General features: G+C 30.8%; 1 protein-coding gene across 1 annotated transcript; it reads right to left on the bottom strand.

The window, feature by feature from the left end:
• Positions 1–12528: 12528 nt before the first annotated feature.
• On the bottom strand, positions 12529–14054 carry LOC7460772 (F-box/kelch-repeat protein At1g23390). Its single transcript, XM_002315649.3, has one exon. The coding sequence runs from the start codon at positions 13957–13959 to the stop codon at positions 12733–12735; it is 1227 nt and encodes a 408-aa protein (XP_002315685.1). The 5' UTR covers positions 13960–14054; the 3' UTR covers positions 12529–12732.
• Between the last annotated feature and the right edge of the window lie 8765 nt (positions 14055–22819).

The raw sequence follows: 22819 nt of genomic DNA, 5'->3' as shown, positions 1-22819 counted from the left end.
GTATGCAAGATGTTGTGATTGATTACTTCATCCAAATGTTCAATGCAAGTCCTAACTTGGTTAATGAAGTTATTAACTCTGTTCATCTATGTGTATCAACTTCCATGAATAACATTTTGCTAGTACCATTTCAGGATGAAGAATTTAAGAGATCTATATTTCAAATGGGTCTAAACAAATCTCCTTGTTCAGATGGGTTGAACCTAAAATCTTATCAATAGTTTTGGAATTTTATTGGAACATACATATCTAATGTTTGTTAGTGTTGGTTAGCTAGCAATACATTTCCACAATCATTAGTGGAGACCCTAATGGTTCTTATCTTGAAGGTTGAAAAAACACAATCAATAAATGACCTTCTTCTGATTGTTTTATGTTGTATAAGATCATTGTAAAATTGCTAACAAATCAGATAAGAAATATCTTAACGAATATTACTTCACCTACATAAACAACATTTGTCCCTAACAAATCTATTACCGATAATATGGTGATCACTCATGAATCAATATATTTCATGAAGAGGGGCAGGAAAGGTTGGGCAGCATTGAAGATCGATATTAGTAAGGCCTATGACAGGATCAACTATGAATATTTAATGAAAATTATGTTAAAATTAGGTTTTGCTTCTAAATGGGTAGAGTTGGTGATGCTCTGTGTGAAGTCTGTTTTGTATTCTATATGTTTTAATATCACAGAATTGGGACCAATAAAACCTTCAAGGGGATCCTTTTTCCTTATATTTATTTATCTTATGCAGTGAAGGTTTTACAATTTTTTTTTTTTATGGAATGCAAAAGCATGTAGAAAGGTATATGGATACAAAGTCAGTCAAATAACTACACTGGTTTCCCACTTGTTGTTTGCAAATGATAGCTTCTTGTTCTTCATAGCAAATGCACATGAAGACACAGTTATCAAACATCTGCTACATTAGTATGAAGCATCCTCGGGCTAAGCCATTAATTTTCAGAAGTCGAGCATATTTTTTAGTAGAAATGTCAGAAATGAATGCAGGCAAGACATATCAGTTGTATTGGGTGTTCACTCTCCATTAAACCATGAGAGGTATTTGGGTTTGCCATCACTCATTAGAAGGAATAAGAGAGTTGTATTTTCTTTTATTAGGGGTAAAATATGGAAATGGATTCATGGATGAAAGAATCACCTGTTATCTAAAGCAGGCAAGATAATTATGATAAATTTAATTGCCCAAACACTTCAAACTTATAGTATGAGAGTCTTTCTTATCTCATTAACATTATGCAATGAGTTGCAATGAATGATGGATAACTTTTGGTGGGGGAGTGGATGATGGCAAGGTATGACAAGGTGGGAAAGACTTTGTATATGAAAAAAAGATGGGGGCATTGGCTTTCAACATCTACACAATTTTAACTTGGCTTTACTTGGCAAACTAGGATAGGAGTTAGTAGCTAAACCATACTTGTTGGTGAGTCGGGTCATCAAAGTTGTATACTATCCAAAACGGGATTTTTAAATGCCAAATTAAGGCATGGACCGAGCTTTGTTTGGCGTAGCATTCTTAGTTCTCAAGATGTTATAAAGGGTTATAAATGGTGTATTGGCAAGGGTGCAAATGTGAATGTGTGGAAGGATTCATGGTTTTTTTTACGGATCCTAACATATTATTGGAAACACCTATGATTAAAGGGCTTGAATCGCTGCAAGTATGTGATTTGATGACTGAAAAGATAGCTTGTTGGGATGAAATTTTGGTAGAGAAATTGTTTTCTCCAGTAGATGTCATTGTCATCCTAAGCATCTCATTATCAACAAGACAAGTAGAGGATAACATCATCTGACACCATATTAAAACATGTGTTTACTTGTGTAAATTTGGCTATCACGCTGCCATTGACATCAACATGCCTAATCTAGGAGATCACATAGATGGAGATTGACGTAAATTATGGAATTTAAAGATCCCTATAAGGATTAAACATTTATTTTATCAAGTGTGTCAACATTGCATTCCAACTTCCATTAGATTAATTGAAAAGGGAATGGAAGTTCTTAATATCTGTGTTGTTTGTGAAGAGGTAAGGGAATCTAGAGAACATGTCTTTTTTAATATTCCATTTTACAGTTACGTGTTGGCATGCTCAACTTTGAGCAGTGGTTCTTTAGTTTGTTTGCTATATTAGACGAGGAGAAGATGGAACAAGCTGCTGCAATTATTTGGTCATTATGGAATCAGAACAATGATAAGCTATGACATAACAAAATGGTGACGGTATCAGGTGCAATAAAGAGGGGAATTGATTTTTTAAACTGGTATAAAGTAGCTCGTGTGCGTTGAAATGGATCCTTTGTCAATCATTCTCTTGTTTCATGATGGGAGAAGCCAGCACTAGGAACAGTTAAAATGCAACATTGATACAATGTTTTTTAGGACATCTCTATAATGGAAGCAGGATATATTCTTAGGGATCATAATGGGACAATTATATGTTGTGGAAGTTGGATTCTTAGAGGGGGTATTCAATTCAGCAATAGGAGAGATATTGGTATTGAAAAAGATGCTGCAAAAGTTGATATTATTAAATATGAGGTGTGTTATTGTGAAAACTAATTCAAAACTTGTAGTAGATCAGTTGACATTTAACCGTACTAATCTTAGTGAGTTTGATTTGGTGATTGAAGATTGACATGCTTTTTTAGGTGCCGTTGAAAATTATCAAATGCTGCATATTAAAAGAATTATAAATGTTATTGCGCATTGCTTAGCTATAAATTCTAAAAATTATGAATACAATATTAGCGGGAGTTTTGTTTCATTGATAGTTAATGAATCATACTTTTTCTCTAAAAAATGAAACAAAATAAAGGAAAAGCATTTAAAAACTATTAAATTAAGAACACATTTTAGAAAAGCACTTTAAAAAAAAGGCATAAATGCAATACAAAACATTGTATAAACCTCCAAATGTCCTTAAAAATATTGGTTTTTGAAGGAGGGAATGTATAAAAGTATGTAATTAATTAGAAAACTGGATTTAAAATTCGGTGATTAGACTGAAGGGATTGATTGGTCAGAGAGGATATATGTGGTTCCAAAAAGGCAAAGTTTGTGGCAGGAAAGTAAATGGCAGGTCACGTGCTCGAATTGTCCTTCATTTTGTTGGCTTTTGCCATTGAAATTTCATTTTTGCCAAAAAGCAATTTAATAATCACGTTCTGTTAAAAGTTTCTGCTGTTGGGTGGCCCCACCCTCTCTCAAAAGACTCCCCCCTACTCGAATTGATGTCCAAGTTTCAACAGAAGGCATCCTCCTTTATTTCTTTATTTTACCTTAACAGCTCCTGTGATAATTGACATTTTCCATGTACGTACCTTCACTTTTTCAAAATTATTTACACCCCGTACTTCACTGCGTGTTGGCGGTGTTTTTTTTAAAATAAATATATTAAAAAATTATTTGATTTACAAATATAAAAAATAATAATTTAAAGTAAAAAAATCAAATTATTAAATCCGAAGATACAAGTCAATGTTCTCAAGTTCGAAGGATCGACAATTACAAGTGAGAAATACTTGAGGATTTTGTTTTTGGATTTTCATTCTTTTTGTCAAACAAAATAAACACTTATCCATCCCTACAAATCCTTAAATCCGAGGGCTGTTATTACATGAATAAAAAAGTTAAACTCTTTCTGTAGTAGCAAATGGAATTAATAATAATTGGCTATTATGATGGGTTAAGTAGTGAGAGAGAATGGAGACTTAGAGTGAATTCCAAAAAAGATAATCCGTTTCTAAAGAGTAAATAAATAAATAAAACGCTCATCAATTCCCCTTTCTTTTCTCTTTTTTCACCACTATTATAAAATAAAATAACAATTAAAAAGAGTTAAAACACACTGGACAACATTGTAACTTCACATTCACTTTGTTTATTAAAAAATATTATAATGATGTTTTTGCATATTCACCAAAAAAAAACATTAACACTAATTATTAAGGGTGTAATATCTTTCACATGATCTATTTGTAATAATAAAATTAATCAGGGATGAATAAATCTTTTCTCTTCATATGATCTATTTTTAAATAATAAATCTTTTCTCTTCTTAATTGTAAGTGAAACAATCAAAATAACATCTTTTCACATGATTCATTAATAATAACAAAATAATATTTTATATTAGTATTTTATTTTTTATTGAATAATAAATAATTATTATAAAATAGATGTCTATATAGATACTCAATACCTAATAGATAAATCATGAATATCTAAATTTTTTACATGATGATAAAAAACAAGGTATAAATATAAAAAAAATCTAATTCTACCTGTTGTTATTAAAATAACAAAAAAAAAAACAAATTAGTAAATTATTGCAAATAAAGACACATGTCAATATGAATTGGAACAATAAAATAGTTATTTTACGGGTCTCAAATAAAATCATTTAACTAACTACTAGTGTAATAATTTGAAAAAAACAACTATATATATATAAAATCTATCATCTCCTGGCTATTTTTCTTTACGTTAAAAGAATTTAACTCGATACACACGACATAACACCTATCTAATGCCTACTAGAAAGTTTGGAAAAAAATATTATAAATTTTACTGGCTTGCATCAACCTTCCTTTCCTTAAAAAAAAAAAAATAATAATAAAATAAAAAAATAAAAAAAAGAGGAACCATCCTTTTCTCTGGTCTTCCTTGTTTTGTTTTTTCTAATCATGATATAGTGGTAGTTTGGTATTAATTTGAGGTAGTGGTTAGGCAGGAATGTTTTGCTAAGATGCTCCATACAATTTACGAAGCAATATTTTCACTTCAGTGGACCCTACCAGTTTGCTTTTCAACCCCTTCTTTGTGCATTAATCAAATCTGCGGACCGATGGACGGTCGTGATCGATCAAGAAGCTAAAGTAAGAATTGCTTGCGTAGATCAAGATAAGAACTGGCATTTCATTTCAATATCTGCCTCTGTGACGGGCTGCTTTCATTATTTTGTCTGCATTATTCTCACAAAGTTGAAGGGCTAAAATACGCCTGGGTGGCGATGCACTTCTTTTGCCTGCTTTGCAAGCCCTTGTTTATTCCCCGCTGGATACCGCCAGGGAATATCTAAAATGCGCTCTCCGGGACATATGCCATCTGCCTTGGAACACGTGGCCCTAATATCATATGCTGTCGTCTAACCGCTTCGGTTTTTTAAAAACTTTCATACGTACCCGCACCTTTCTAAGAAATAATAATAATAATTTATCCTTTTTAGTGTAATAAACCAAATAGATATAACTTTTAAGAGTTGAATTAAATTTAAAATTCAATTATTAACACCATTAGAAAATAATATAAATCATACTATGGAACCTCCTCTAAAGGTTTAAGTTTTTTAATTGAATTGGTTCTTTAACATGATATTAGAGTTTTAATAATTAAATAATCACGAGTTTGAATCTCGTCGTTTCTATTTATTTGATAAAAATTAAATATAAAGTAGCGTGGGTCTATGCGAGTTTCAAGTTCAAAGAGCTTTCATTCGAGGAGGTGTATTGAATAATAAAATAAATCATATCTTAAAACCTCGTCTAATATCTTAAATTTTTAGATTGAATTAATTCTTTAAAAAACACTTTCAAATTAAAAATTCACAAGTGTTTAGCACCAGAGATGATAGAAAAGGTGGATAATTTGTCTACGAGAGGAGGAGGACCTGGGGATTTGCAGATACATAGGACCTGCATTTGAAAAAAACAATTAATTATGTGGAGTGGAGACAAGATTGGGAAATTAAAGCCTGCTTACTGGTAAAGCTGTTACTGTTAAGAAGGATATATATATATATATATATATATATTAAAAAAGGAGAAGCAATGCCTTGATGTGCTCCAGTGAAGAACCCTAAGGCCAAGAGCATATTTGTCGCATTGGAAAAACTCAATATTCTCTGATCATCATTTATATACAAATTAAATCGTGGGGAATTTCAAGAACTATACTTGAGGTGGTCTAAAGCCCTAACTCTCGACCCTAAGGTATTTTGGTCGCTTGGGAAAAGGAGCGGTAGCCATTATTATACCTTTGCTTTGCGTGTTCTCTTCAACCATTTTATTCCATAAAATTATATATATAAAAAAAAACTATTATTCTCTTCTCCATGCTATCAAAGAATCATTTTTTATTTATTTAGATGTCTCAAAAACATTGTATTTCCTATAAAAAAAATTAAATTCACGTGCCTTTTTTTGTTCATCTGCTTTTAATAATCCAATAAATATAATAAAAATATATAGATTGATAAAGCATTTAGTGCATTTTAAAATGCTCATGGGTTAGAATAAGATCAAAACCCATGGGCTCAAAATCACATAAGAACAAGGGGTATAGTGTAAATTGAGTGAACTCCTCTGGATAAATTGTCAAGTGAGAAATGATTCACTGGCCCAACATAAGTCCTATCTAAAATGATTTGGTGCTTGCCTTTTGGGATTTTTCTTGCATAAAGATGGAGTAAAACAAACTTTGAATTATATATATATATATCCGGAGTTTTTGACCAGTTTACGTATACTTTAATTAAATTTTCAAATTCTTGTGTTTAAAATTTCTCACATAAAAACATGATAAATCACTGATTTTTTACACTAAAAAACATGACTCTAAAAAAATATAATTAGTGAGATTTGAATCCTGAACTTAAAAAACATATTTTTTAAGTTTAATATTTTTAATATTGAAGTTTGATCCAATTTAAATTAATCAATCAAATTATTAGAAATTTAATTGATAGAATGAATTTGATAAAATCAATATTTAATTTAATTGAAAACTCGGTAAGCTGTCAATTCTAGATTTTTTTTTTCTTTTATAAATCCATGAGTTCGGGCGGTTTAACAAACATGATTCAAAGTATCCAGCAGGATATTCACAATTGGTGCTTGTAGGTTTAGGTGGACCAAACAAATAGTAGAAAAAACCTTTTTGGTTTTGTGGGTCCGTTTCCAGGTCATAATTGCCATGGTAGACCACCACCTATGCTTTTGCTTCTCTCATTCATTTACGCGGATTTTTTTATTAATTTTTATTTTTATTTTTCAAATGTTATTCTCCTAACCAATCCAAGGATATGATTAGGTTATCGACATTGAAGGTTATCCTTTCGACATCTCGTGGTGATTTATTTATAGTTGAAAGTTAAGGAATTGTTTAGTATTATTTTCGATGCATTTTTAAAAAAAAAAAATAGAGATTTTTTTTGTTTTTGCTTTAAAAAATGTTAGTCTTTTTTTTTTATTTCTTGATAAAAAATTCAACTTATCTGTTTCTAAATATTTCAACAAAATACATAAGGATACAAAAAAGGAAGGAAGGAAGGAAGAAGGGCAGCAAAATTATCCAGAGACCCAAGAAAGGGAGCCCACAAGGTTTAGAGATTGCCATGTCCAACAAGGTAACAGCTCCAAGTTTGCATGTATCTATCATCTTTATTGACTTCCGATGACCCAACTTCCGATGAAGGCTTCGTAAAATAACTAGCCTATTAGCCAGTGCAATGGCGCGGGTCGGAGAAATTTTTTTTTCAAGCACCAAAAAAAAGTATTGAATGATGTATTCAAAATCAGTTGTGTATTGAACATGTTTTATCTAATTAGGTTTTTGATATGCATGTACTAACTAGAGTTTATAATAAGTTTATAAAATTCTTGAAGTATTTAGCTAATATTTTAATAACTTTAAAAATTTAAATTGCTGAAAAGTAATGACCAATATTCTTGTATAAATATTGAATCTACAAGTAGATTAATATTTAAATAATAGAAGTTGACTAGAAATTCACAGAATCATTTTGGATATTCACCAATTTTAAATGAGAGTATTTTTCATTACAATATACAAATTGTGGAAAATACTTTCACCTCTCAGTATAGGTGAATTTTGTCAAGACACCTATATGGATTCTTCCTATAAGAATTTACCTGGATATACGAGCTCATAATAAATTTAAAATGCTAGAATTATTCATAAGCATAAATCTTTGTTCTGAGTCATAGACGAGCTACCAGTTAAGAACCAATCAACATCTTTAATCTATATTCAAATCACATGATGCAGCTTACTTCATGGAATATGTACTAGCAGTACTAATATATTTTCTAGCCACAATTAGTTTTTTATCCTAAAATTTCATATAAAAACACCCACCCGAATCTCCTAATACCCTAAACTAAATAGCTAAATAACGACTTCTTAACATTTCACCACGCCGCGCACTACGTGTGACACAACTAGATAATTATCCATCTCAGTGTAACACAAATTAAAAACTACATACTTGTGTATAATAAAATATTAAAAAACAAATGTCAGTAAAGCGAATCATCCACATATATAATTCATGCAAAAATGTATTATAATTATAACTCTATGAGTAAAAGAGAGTTTCGTTTTAATTGAATTGTAAATATTTTCAATTGTTTCTTTGAGATGTGAGCTTTTAAATAGAGAATCGAGTTTATATACTCTTATCAAAACTCTGATTTTTCATTTAAAATAAAAAAAACTTTATAAAATAAAAAACTGATGTGTCGATGCTATGGTAGCATCAAAATTAAAATAAATCATTAAAATAAATAATTAAATATCCAAATAATAAATTCTCAAAATTATAGAATAAAAATACTCGAAGCTGATCTAAATATCCAAATATATTCATTTTTTTTTATTTGCAGTGACCTTTGGCAAGGACATTGTTCAAATTAATGGAAGTATCTTTTAAATAATGTCTTAGATTTAGTAAACTAATTTTCATGACAATAATTACAAAAAAGCATAGTTTTATGAACAAAAGAAAAGGTAAACGTGAAAAATACTATATCATTTGAAAAATGAATCAGTTATTAACCTTGCCCATTTTCCTTTATGTATTTAAAATTTAAACATTTATTTTTGGACAATCTAACATAGAGTTACATAATATTTCAGGGTTTTAAATAAAAAATATAACAACTTGAATAATTCGCATTTTAACAAACTATTTTCTAGGTAGCTATGGTAACAAGATCAAGATAACTTAACAGATCATTTATTTAAAACCCGACCCAAATCGATAGTTTGACCTATGACCTAGGTGATATAGGACCTAGGTCGGGTTGGGTTCCAACAAAAATAGGGGAGGATTGACCTGGTAAAAAAATAGGATCGACCTGCAACCCTATCAGCCTTGAAAAAACATACTCAAAACCCTTTAACCTTTTTTTTTTCTTCAAAACATTGTGATTCTTATATGTTTATAAAATAAAAATAGGTTGACTCGGGTCAACCACCTTTACCCGATTCAACCCATTTGACCCGTGACTTGGGACTTGTCTTGTGTCTATCTCAAAATCAGGTTTGAAAGCTATGCAATAGATAACTTTTAAAATTCATGACACGATTCATTTCACCAAAAGAACCATACATGAAAAAAAATCAAGAAGTCCAACCCTTAACAAATAAAATATTGAAGGATGAAATGAAAAAAAAAAACTCAATTACATGAAAGGATTTAAAATAAAAATAGCAATCAAAAGAATGAGTATGAAAATAAACAAATAAATAAATTAGTAAGCAAGAACAATTCTTTGATAAGAAGTTTATGTTGAAAACAAAAAAAAAAACAATAGAAAAAAAAACCTAAAGTATAAGGACCAAATTAGAAAAAAAAACATTATAGACTTTGATAGAAGGATGAAATTGAAAACCAACAAAACCTTAGCAAAAGAGCCAAGGAAAAAATAAAAAATTAAAAGAAGAATGATCAAATTGAAAAAAAATATTATATATAACAAATTAGAATTAAGAACTAAATTGAAAATAAAAATTTCTTCACGAAAAGGCCAAAGAGAAAAATCAGAAATCTAAACAATAAGGATCAAACTGGAAAAATATAATATGTCAAATTGAAATTGAAGGATTAAATTGAAAACAAATAAAAATTCTATAAAATGATAAAAAAATTAGAAATAAAAAAAATAAGAACTGAAATTGAAATAGCAGATAAAAAAAGAACAGACCTGCATTTTTTGGCGAGAAGAGGGACAAAAAGGGAGGGGAAAAGCCAATCAATGACAAACCGTCACACCGATGACATGCGTCATAGTTGGTGGAAGAGGACACGGTGGTTCATCCAATGACACTATAGAAAAAATTATTTGGTTATTGGGAGGTGCTACATGCACTGTTCAAAGTGTGCGACGCCTCTCACATGTCAACAACTTTATTGATTAAATTATTATTTTGAGACAAGAAAACAAATTACCCTTCATATTTATGAGATTCACCATAAAACTTCTTCGAAAGTATCACAAAGCCTTGTGTAAAAAATCCAAAATATTTCTAAAATCAAGGTTTGTGATTTTTTTTTTCCATTATTTTATTGCGAATAATAAAAAATATATATAGTTATAAAGAATTTTTGAGTTTTTGTTTTTTTGTTTTGATTTTTTTATATATACCAAGGGGGCTGCATAATACCATCTTAGGTGGTTTAAGTTATTAAAAGGATAAGAATAAAAAATTAAACTGTAATAAAATATTTTGAAATCGTTTTTGTTATAACACCTGTGCATCGGGACATGCATAGAAGTTGACGAATTCTTTTGTTCAAATGATTCTTTTTTTTTTTTGCTCGCCTCTGGCCACCGGTTTGAAAGCACGACGAAGTTTTGAAGTTAACAGAAAAGATAAAATCGTTATTGAAATTAATGATGTCTCCTTCAAAAGGACCCATCACCAGTGGATGTGGCTACCATGGACCACTGCTTGGCTTGGACATTTTTCTTCAGAAACGGGCCTGGATTTATGGTGGGTGGGAAATGGACTCGTCGGAAAATGTTGGTAGCATCATGATGGTTTTAATTTAAATGGTAGGGTTGCAGGCCATATTTACAGCCGATTTTATGCATGCCATCCATATAGCTCAAAGAAAAAGATTTAATATGAATTGATGTGTGAATTTTTTTTTTTATAAAAAAAAGATATCACTCTTAGAAAAATATAAGATTAGAAAGTAAAAAAAAAAAAGAATAAAATCCCTTGACCATAAAATCAATTCCCATGAACAACGTGAGATTCTGAGATTGTACAACTTGATTTGCATATCACATGCATATTCAGTATTTTTAACAATATATATTGCAATATATATACATACACCCGTATACAGGGGGTATGGGGAAGATTGTATTATTAAAATTAAAATACAACGACTTAAAGTTTACATCAATACTAAAAAAATCATTGAATTGCAAGACTTTGAAGAGTTCTTAGTTTCAGAAAATATTTTAAACATATCCTTAATCTATTCTTAGCTTGACTAACCACAATACCGAACAAAAAAAACAAGAGAAAAAAGTTGCCAGTTAATTTAATTTCAATTTTATTGTGATTTTAATTCATACTCTAATCAGAGAATTGATATGTGAATGTTTTTTTTTATAAAAAAGATATCACTCTTAACAAAATATAAGATTAGAAAGTAAAAATAAATAAATAAATAAAATTCCTTACCATAAAATCAATCCCCATAAACTTAATACACGATATAAGTTTAATAACATGAGATTGTGAGATGCATGCAAGCTAGCTTGCTTAGACATTCACGTTAATAATAAATAAAAAAAATTATAAGATTGTAGAACTTGATTTGCATATCACATGCATATTCAGTATTTTTAACCATATATATTGGAAAAAAATATAAGAAAATAATTGAATCTCTTTTAGCAACAATATACATGCACACACACCCGTATACACACACCCCCTGTATCGGGAAGATTGTATTATTAAAATTAAAATACAACGACGTAAAGTTCACATCAATACCAAAAAAAAATCATTCAATTGCAAGACTTTGAAGAGTTCTTAGTTTCAGAAAATATTTTAAAACCACCGAACAAAAAAAAAACAAGATAAAAAGTTGCCACTTAATTTAATTTCGTTTTTATTGTCATTTTAATTCATACTCTAACTAGAAAAGAGTCAAAATATAGTTGGTGGATCGATCATTGCTTGATTTTAGATTTGTAAAATATGATTAGACCCGTCGTTACGGATATTGTCGGTAAACTTCTTTGACTTGATACTAGGAACTTAACAAACCACTTCCTGTAATTACCAACCTAGACAAAACCGCTCACCAACTGCTTCAACTGGACAAGCCTTGTAAATTAATTTAATGATCCAATAGCACTATCTATTATTATAATCTATGATATATAATATTCGTAATAATATTATTGAACAAGCTATTAAATTCCTCCATTACCAAAAGCAAAAAATATAAAGGGAACCATCTAGTAGGTAACTAGTAATAAAAATTGAAGATTAAAAGGTTTGCTCATCCTATGATTTCAAGTTCGAGTCTTGTGGTTGCTAATATGATAACCATTATAGATTTACATGATCGTTAACTTTAGGGTTCGTGAGATTAATCGAGATTTACACAAGCTGGTTCAGACACCAATGTAAATATAAACCAAAAAGTAAAGAGGGAATTTAAGCAAAGAAGGAATTTATTGACGTTAATTTTCAATTGAAAAATATTGTATTATTAAATACACACTAAATTAAATAAAAGACATTTAATAGATAAAAAAAAAAAGTATATTAAAGAAACACTTCACCATATAAAAAAATGGAAATGACAAATCAATGACCCTAAATCTTATCCAGATTGAATCCATGACTCTTGTCAAGAATCAAACCGTCTCTTTCACATGAAATTTTCTACTCTCACGCAGAGCCTTATCCAGATCATCCAAACCCACCCTTGAACAGCCCAAAACTGTTCCCTGGGTTAACTTACATCTGTCAATATCAATCCCTGTTATATTCTTCACACTGGTCCAGCTACACGCGCCACTGTGATCTCCGCTAAGCTCACACATGATGATAGCCCCTCCAACACTGCTTATGTATATGTATACAAGATCATCCATCAAACTCACACCTATAGAGGATGGCGTCGGCATACCAAAGTATATCGTATTCTCAGCATCATCTTCACTGCTAACAACCTTCATTCTCTCTACCAGCTGCTTTGGCATCTCTCCAATCTCTCTGAAAACCTCTAATGACTCCCCATCCACCTCCCACAGTTTTATGCTTTTGATATCATCTCCAATTATACCAACAAAAATCAGACGATCATGGTTGGCAAATCCAATGAAGCAGTGGGAGATAGTACTTGTTGTCTGAGGGGGGCGCAGATGGTAGGGTCCTTGCCATGCCTTGATGCTGGGATCGAAGGAGTAAGCCACCCCCGTGCTTTTCTCCACGACATACATCTTGTTTTTGTTGGAGTTCACTGCAATGGAGAGCCAGGTGGAGGAAGCTGATTCCCTGAGTATCGCAGGCATGGACTCGCACATTTCCCACTTGCAAGTCTCCAGGTCATACATTTCGACTGCTAAAGGGTCGTCCTCGAAGTCGCAGGTTCCACCGGCGATGATGACACGTTTTCCAACCATGGCCACAATGGGGTCGATTCTCCATATGAGTGGGGCCTTGATGTGGTGCCAGGTGAGGTGGAGAGGGTCATAAGACAAAGAAAGGCTGGAAGGTGAAAGCATGTAGAGGAGAGTGGAGTGAGATGATCGGAGGGCTGAGATGAACTTGATAGATGGCTCATGGATTTCGATCCAAACGTGTGAACGTGGATCGTAAGCGTGTGCTGTTGTTGAGTGAGGAAACCTCGTGTTCTGGGTGTAGATTAGGAGCCATGGTTTGATTCTGTTGGGGCAACGACGACGACGACCACCAACTCCCTGCAGAGAAGTGGAAACTGCAAGTTTCCAGGACTTGGTCACGTAACTGGCAGGAACGAGATCTACGAGAGGGACGTGATTGAATATTGACTCCAAGATGTCTCCATGGATTTGATTTGAATCTTCTGGTGTTAGTAAATTATCCCCGGTGACCTCCATCGATCTCCTTCGAGTATGATAATTAACTACCGATAATATTATATTATTGGTGGCGCCGGAGTGCTTGCGGAGTTGCAAGTTTTTGGACTTGGTAAATCGTGGTTTTTAGTGTATATATAGGGGCGAAAAGGTGCGAATTGCAGTGGATATGGCATTAATTGTTCTTTAATATAAAAATGAAAAAAAAATCCATCAATTAATATTTTTTTAATTAAAAATTTAAAATCTTAAAATCTTAACTCAATCAAAATTTTTATGTTATTTTTTCAATTAAAAGTGAAGTAGGGCAACAAACTCATATAATTTGAAGCCTATTTTTCTAAATAATTTTTTATGGATTATAATTTTTTTTTGTAGAATTACTTTTTTTTAGTCTCCTCTACATCTTATTTTATTGAGAACAAAAAAATTATTAATTGTAAAGAAATTATCATTGAGGAAAAAAAAATATTAATGATTGAAAAATATCAAAAATTTAAAAGAATCAAATTTATCAAACTTTTTCATTCAATCTTTTCAAAACTGATTTTACTATTAAAACTAAAGAAAGAGGTATACAACTTATAAAACCTTTTGAAATCATCTAACTTCTTTCCCAAAAATTCTTATAAAAACATAAAGCCAAAAACTATAAATATATTCATATTGGTCTTGTACAAGTACAAATAAAGCCCATTACCAAAAAAGATCTAAACACTTCTATCTTTGTAGGCTTTAGAGATGTCATATTCCATAATTTTCAAGATTCATTATTAAGCTCTATAGTATCCAATTTATGTAATGGTTCTGTCTTATTTGACTGCTACCTAAATCTTACCATCTCTCTCCAAAAAAAAAATATACTACAAAGTATAATCCTACAAATAAAAACTCATAATTATAATATGATTAAAGGATCAATTCTAGTAGCTTTGATCTTCAAAATCCATTACAAAGCTATGTTCTCTGTCTTTGCCATCAAACATAAATTTCAATCTCAGAAAAGTGAAACCTTACTTTTATAAATAAACATTTCAAAATCAAACATAGTTGTACCTAGAGTCATCCAATGAAAAGATGTAACCTTACCAAAAAACTAGATCCTTAAAGGAGCAACCTAACCTAAGCCTCAACAACCCCTACAACTAAATGTCCGACATAAACAAATAACCCAATACAATGATGGCAGGGTTAAACTAACCTTCCACAGACATTCAATTAGTTCTAGATTTTCAGATGAATCATCTTCATCAAGTACTTTTAATTTAGGAAGAATCTCTAAGATCCTCTTTATCATAAATATACCTTACCATACAAACCCATCTAGAAAATCAACCTATGATATTTCTAGTACCAGTTTCTAAAATGCAGATTATACTACAAATATACCCAAGTTTTTATATACAAACTAGAAAATAATTGATCTTCTTTACCCACCTCTTAAACTTTCTCTGCTATAATAGAGAATATCCAAAGTGAACTAAATGCTTTTTTTAAAAAGAATAAATCATCAATAAAAAATATTTTGTTGATGATTTCTATAGTAACCATAGCTCTAAAAAATGATTTTGTTTTTTTTTTTAATTTTCTAAAACAAAGACAAGAAATACAAAAAGTTATTATGATTTTGTTACATTACATAAAATACAAATTATATTTTTTTTATTGGTTTAAGTTATATTATACTTTTAAAAATTATATTGCATACCTTTTTATAAAATATGCATGTCCCATTACAACAAGGAACAAAACCCTTATTTGGAAACTAGCAAATGGTTCTCCCATTGAATCTAAACATTCTCTTTTAAGAAACCTCAAAATCCCTCTTAAAAACCAAACAATTGAAGTTGCTCCTTACAAAGTTGCTCCATACCACCAATACCAAACACATTATACAACAAAACAACTTCACCAATACAAACCTTAACACCATAGGAAAACAACTAACTATAATAGAAAAACATATCAAGAAGTCTCTATTTTTTCTTGTTGAAACTACAAAACCTATTTAACAAAAGCTAAAAAACTAAGTTTTGAAATCATACCAAGTCACTACAACTAGTCAAACTCAAATTCAAAATAACAGAAAAGATTTTCTTAAAGCTATCAAGAACCATCTCAATCACCTTGAAGCTTCTTCTTCCATCTTAATTGCTCCTGACACACCCCAAATCAGTAACCACCCTCAAACCTCCACAAGCCATGTAAACACAATGGAACATGACAAAAACCAAACTTCTGCTGAAGAAAAAGCCTTCCGAGAAAAAATTCCTAAAATAAACAAACTTAGTTGGAGAAATCCCACACCTAAAACAACTGATGCTGGACCAGACATAGGAATCTAAAGTGAACAAGGCATTATTAACCAACATAAGTTTAATGCCTTTTCTCTCTATGAATAGAACATTGATGGAATGATAGAATACAACATCCTAAAAAACTTAAATGACCATGATTGACAATGCTTACAAAACCTAGATTGGTACCTCAGACAAAGCCGAAATTGAACTTTTAATTACATGATTTTCTAGTCAATTAAAAGGATGGTGGGATTAACATCTCACTAATACTCAACAATAAAAAATTCTATAATCCATTCAAATCTATGAAGACCAAACACAATCCTTGAGCCATCTAGAACCATTATCTAAGATGCAGTATCAACCCTGATATTAACTATTTCTCTGCATTTCATAGGAGATCCATCCCTTTTAAAGGATAAAATGTCAAACTTCTTTCAAACATTAGGTGTAAAAAACTTAGTGACTTGAAATGGTACAAAAACACCTTTCTCACTCGTGTTATGCTCAAAGAAGACTCTAATCAGCCTTTCCGAAAAGAAAAAAAATTCTTGTTAGATTACTTAACCTTCTAAGAGAGAGAGAGTTAAAAAGAAAATTAAAGATACCTCTAGCAATAAAACTATCCCCTATAACCAACTAATATATGGTGAACTTTTTAGTTTCGCCTAAAAGAAAGGTCTCAAAATCTGTCAAAATCTTAAACTTTAAAAACACCTTAAGTGGGAAATGAAACAAACTAGATAAGAGTTAAGAAGTTTTTATCAACAGTTTGAGCTATCATTAAAAAAACAACCTGTGGTGGTACCTATACCAAGCCTTACTTAAAACCTTCTAAATCACTTCACAAATAATCAACCCACAAATACAAAAAATATTTTCATACCAAATCCAAACCTTACTATAAAGTCTTTAATAAAAAAACCAATAAGAAATTTCAAATCCAAGCCCAGATTTTACCTCAAAACCATTACTTGTTACAAATGTGGCCAAAGAGGTCATACTTCTAGATTTTACCGTGTAAATACCAAACTCCATGAACTTTAATTAGAAGAAGAAGTTATTCATCATATCCAATCTCTTTTAATTGAAGCATCTGAAACTGAAACAAACCCTTTAAACGCTTTTTAAAAACCCCTACAAACTAATGAGTTAACAACATCTATTTTTGACTCAGAAGACTCTTCTGACCACATTTCAAGACAAATCAATGTCTTTACGAGAGACAAGAATTCATCATTGAAGCCATCACACGCCTTGATAATCCTTAGCTACAAAAAACTTACCTAGACAAACTCTTAAATACTTTTGATAAACTCAAATCATCACAACCTGTTCAAATTCATTCCCTTCTACCTTCAACTAGTACAAATACTTAAAATTTTACAAAAATCCTCAATAAAAAGAAAAAAAATTCGAACCTCTAGCTACTATCCTAGAATTACAATATGAAATCAAAACCATTAAGACTGAGCTTAGAAACATTAAATAAGCTCAACAAAAAGATTTTACCATATTACGACTCCTTTTTGCAAAACTAAGAAATGATTCAAATTCTGATAGAGAATCAAGTTCTAATCATGATATAGAATAGGACCTAGGAAATCATGCATTTACAAACATTGAGCATATTTCTGAAGATTTTCTCTATGTTTTAACTCAAATTACTTCAAAAAGGTATTTGATAAAAATTACAATGGTTTTTTCAGATGATTTTCAAATAGATACTATCATTTTATTTGATATAAGTGCAGATTTAGATTGTATCAAAGAAAAAATAGTTTCAAAATGATTTTTACAAAGTACTTGTTTTTCCATTCCTAGAAAAACTAAAAATTATAAATCTTAATTTAATCAAAGCATGTTCTATTTATACTCATCAAATAAACACTTTGATTTCTTGAAACAAAACTCAGCTTATGCATCTTAAATAAGATGTATTTTTACAAAAAATAGAACAACAACTATGACACGACCAAAAGATTGATGTCTTCTCCCAAGTGCGGGAGTGTCGAAGTAATAAATAACCGGCGAGATCGGGGTCGAACCACAGGGAGGTTAATTGTATAAATTATAAATAACAATAATATAACAACAACAACAACAACAACAATAATAACAACATCAATAATAATACTAGTAGTAGTAGTAGTAGTAGTAGTAGTAGTAAAGAGAGCTTTGAGATGTGATATTGATATGAGGATTAAACAATGATAAAAACAATTGTCAAGGTTAGAGGATCCACTAATGGTATTTCAAACAAGTATAGTATAAACTCTTATTATTGAACTGGAAACCACATAAAGGAGGTTCCAATCGGATTATAAATTGTTAACATGATTACATTAGTTATCTTATTCGAATAATGCTAATACTTGTAAATGTTGTTAGGCATTCATGATTATAACTTATGTTAACAACAAATCAAGTTCCTTTCATAGCACATGTGTCGGTTATACTATACGGTTTGGGCTATGAAAGTGCCAAGTATTTGTTGTACCAAGGGTTATACAACATAAATCTAGATTAACTATTTAACAAGCAAAGTATTAAAAGTGAACAAGATAACAAATATAAAACATTTTAGTATCAAACATTAAGGTCCATGTTGAGTTTATACTATAATTATTCTTACACCATTAGCGTAACCTTTTCACATTGACATAATAAACTTAGTTAAACATAATGAAAGAGAGAAACATAAATAAACAAGATAAGAACATAAATAAGATATAAGTTAACTAAGTAAAGGAAAGGAAATGAAAAGCATAAACAAGAGATTAATATAAACAAAACTTAAGCATTACAAAATATAAAGAGAGGAAGCAAGAACATGATCTTGATCTGAAAATCAAGATGCCTAAATGCATGGCAAATGCCTTCTTTTATAGGCAAAAATTTGGAACTATTGATTTGATGACTAATTGTTGAGTGGGTGGCCACATCTTGACTTGGTGACAATCCTTATCTTCTTGTCTGAACAACACGTCATTGATAACGTCATAATTTGAACAGACTTAAATCATGAAAGTTCTAGGAAATTGTCTCAGCTTTCTAGGAAAAAAAATTGAGGTCATTTGGACTTCTAGAACTCGAGATATGGGCTGAACACTAAACAATATCTGGGCCGGAAGACAGATTCAGACTTCTCCGTTTTTGCTACAATTTGGACTTGAAAACGACCTTTTTAAATATTGGACTCCCATGAAAGTTTTAGGCCTATGTCTTAGCTTTCCATACATATAGAGCAAACCTAAATCTAAGATCTATAGCTCCAGATATGACCCAATGACCGAACAGTGTTCTAGTTTGGACTGAACCAACATCTCTTTTCTAAGTTTAGCCCTCTCTTTATCCTTTCAATTTCAGTATTTAAACTCATCAATCAATCCTTTCATTTATGTGATAGACCTGCATTTAAGATGAACATTTACCATAAATTAAATGTATCTTATAGTATCAGACTTGTTATTATAAAACATGCTTTAGTTAAGGAGTTATTGATACTTCAAGTGCAAAATGATGATATAAAACCTTGATAAAAATACACTTTTAAGTACTAATCACACCCCCCAACCAGCTTATTACTAGTCCCTAGTAATCAAAGCGTTAAAATAGAAAAACAATTTGCAAATTCCACAAAGCAAGGCATTCATCATTCAACTTCCATTAATCTATCCAGATAAAACTCTCATTAAATTTTTATATCTGCTCAATACCTCTTAAACAAGATATAAATAAACCTTTCTTTTATGCTTAATATATCAACACATAGTTATGAGACTTTACTTGGAAGAAAACAAAATTTTTGTTCTAATGTTTAAGGTTAACTTCCTTGGGTTGAGATTATTATCTTCTTTTTTTCTTTTTTAATATATATACATATAACTTAAAACACAATGCATTTTTAACCCATGTAACGAGCTTTCAGCTAATGACTCCCAGACCAATTGGTCTTAGGGGATTAGGTGTTAAGACACCCTTACGAGCTTAATAACTCGGGTTGCAGATACTGATATGTAGATAGTGCAATGTTTGATTCCCTTAAGCTTTTCTCCTTAACCTATGTAACAAGCGTTGGACCAATAGCTTCCAAGTCAGTTGACTTTAGGGTATTAGGTGTTAAAACACCCCTTGAGGTTTAATTGCTTAGGTTAGGGAGGCTACGAAACCAAACTTATCTACTTTTTTATTATCATCAATATCATCATTTTTTTTTTGCAAATTATATACTATCCCTTTCCCTTAGTTGTTACCTTTAATAAAAGAACATAAATAATGCAATAATCCAATGTGCAACCCACAATCATATGTTAAAGTGTGTGTGTGTGTGTGTGAAAATGAAGGTTTAAGAATACTTGTTAAATGAGTATATGAGCAGAATCAAGTGATAACAATGCGAGAGTTTGTAAACCTGAATATTTCAAGAAGTATTCGGATAGACCTTGATAAGACTATTTACTAAGATGCGTCTCAAGAGTCAATAAAATTCCTACTTACTCTGCCATCCTAATAACAGTTTTGTCATATGGTTTTAATAATAGCAAAAATAGTTAGTTAGTTTTTTTTTTAATGTCAACAACTACCCTCTCCCCCCAACCAGAATGAGACATTGTCCTCAATGTCATAAGGTAGAAAGATAGAGTATAGAAGAATCACCTGAAACAACAAACACTGACAAACCTGAAACACATTTAAACAAATATAAGAAATAAAAAAATAAAATACTATGCTATTAATAAAACCAAAAGACACAAGGTTTCACAAATGAAGGCTCAAATCCAATCTAAGCTTTTTACGGCTTTCCTTAGTTGACCAATTTATGCGACTCATGGAGGGATTAATTACAGGGATGAAAGATTGTAGTTGGTCAATCAATTGTTCAGCAGTAGCAGCAGAGATTATGATTTGTCGTGTCGAAGATGTTAGAAATTCCTGTTCCACAGTTTGATCAAGAAAAGACAACAAATTATCATAAAAACCATTAACATTTAACGAACCTATAGGTTTATGGTGAATGTGCAGTTGGGCCCAAGAGAAAATATGAAAGATCTCTTCCAATGTGCCTAGACCACCTGGTAAAGCAATGAAGGCATCAACATGGTTAAACATCGCATTCATTCGATCAGACATTGTGGAGACCTGTAGTTCCTCTCCAATTGTTTTTCCAATGATGTCCCCTTTTGCTAAAGCTTTGGGGACGACCCCCAAAACTTGACTGCTTCTTAAAATGCAGCTATTGACACACCTCTCATTAACCCAAGGCTACCTCCCCCACACACTAAATGAATCTTTCTCTCAGCTAGTACCTGACCAACATGATTTGTTGATTCTAAAAACTCATTTTCTTTCCCAAGACTGGATCCACCGAAAACACAAATATTTCTTATGTGATGACATGAGGAACCTGCCATTTCTAGACACTTCTATATCTATTGAATGTATGGGTTGAGTAGAAATGAAGGGAAAGAAGAGAAGAATTTATAGATGAGAAATTGAAAATGCAATCATACAAAATCCTTGACAAAAACTAGATGCAAAATATTTTTAGAGAGTTTTTACTATGTTTTAGATTTGTATCCAAACATTAGCCATTTAGCAAAACCATCGCATAATAGGTTAAGAAAAAAATCATGTAACATGGTCTGATGAACATTCTAAAATTGTTAAAAAATAATTAAAAAAAGGAACACAAAACCCTTTACTTACACATAACCAATCATTTATCTCCCAAAATAGTTGAAACAAATGCTTCAGAGTTAGGTTATGGTAGTATACTTACATATTCTTCAATTTACATCTGTATATTGGAATGATTGTCAAAAAAATTATTCAACCATAAAAAAATTCTTTCAATTGTCATGTTTTTTTAAAAATTTTAGAGTGATTTATTAAACTAAAAGTTTCTTTTGCGTATTGATTGTAAATCAGCTAAAGAGGTTTTACAAAAATATGTTCAAAACACTGTGTAAAAATAGATTTTTGCGTAATGGCAAGCTATACTTAGTATTCTTGATTTTGATAAAGAATTTATAAAATGAGATACCAATTTTATACCTGATTTTCCAACTAAAGAATTTCTTCAAAATAGATTTTGATGCCATCAAAATCTAGAGACAAGGGTAAAGCCCCACAACAAAAACTAGAATCTTCAAAATGCCTACACCCTTCAAAACTATTTTCTTTAGGAATTTCTTCTACAAAACCAATCAAATCATGGATTGATATGATTACCAAATAAGAAGAAACAAATCATTTTTCTCAGGTATAAACTTGGGTATATTCCATTTCAAATTATCCAGAATTACTTCTGGCTCTACATACTATACGCCAAAAATCCTCATAGGAAGATAAATCTTCTTAACCAATTTCCAAAACTAAAGGAAGATCTTACTCTTAAAACCCCTTGCTTCAATCTTTACATAACTCTCAAAGTGATTTATCTCAAAACAAAAAGATTTTTTTTAAAAAAATCTAAATATATTATAAAACAATATTTCTAAAATATTTTGTCTATTGAAGATATATATTTTCATCATGATCCTTCAATAACAGTTTTAAGGATTTTTCCTTCAGGTTGG

The sequence above is a fragment of the Populus trichocarpa genome, chromosome 10 (genome assembly GCF_000002775.5).
Source record: "Populus trichocarpa isolate Nisqually-1 chromosome 10, P.trichocarpa_v4.1, whole genome shotgun sequence".
Taxonomy (NCBI): Eukaryota; Viridiplantae; Streptophyta; class Magnoliopsida; order Malpighiales; family Salicaceae; genus Populus; species Populus trichocarpa.
Note: the sequence above shows the minus strand (reverse complement) of the source record. Positions and strands in the feature narration are given on the sequence as shown.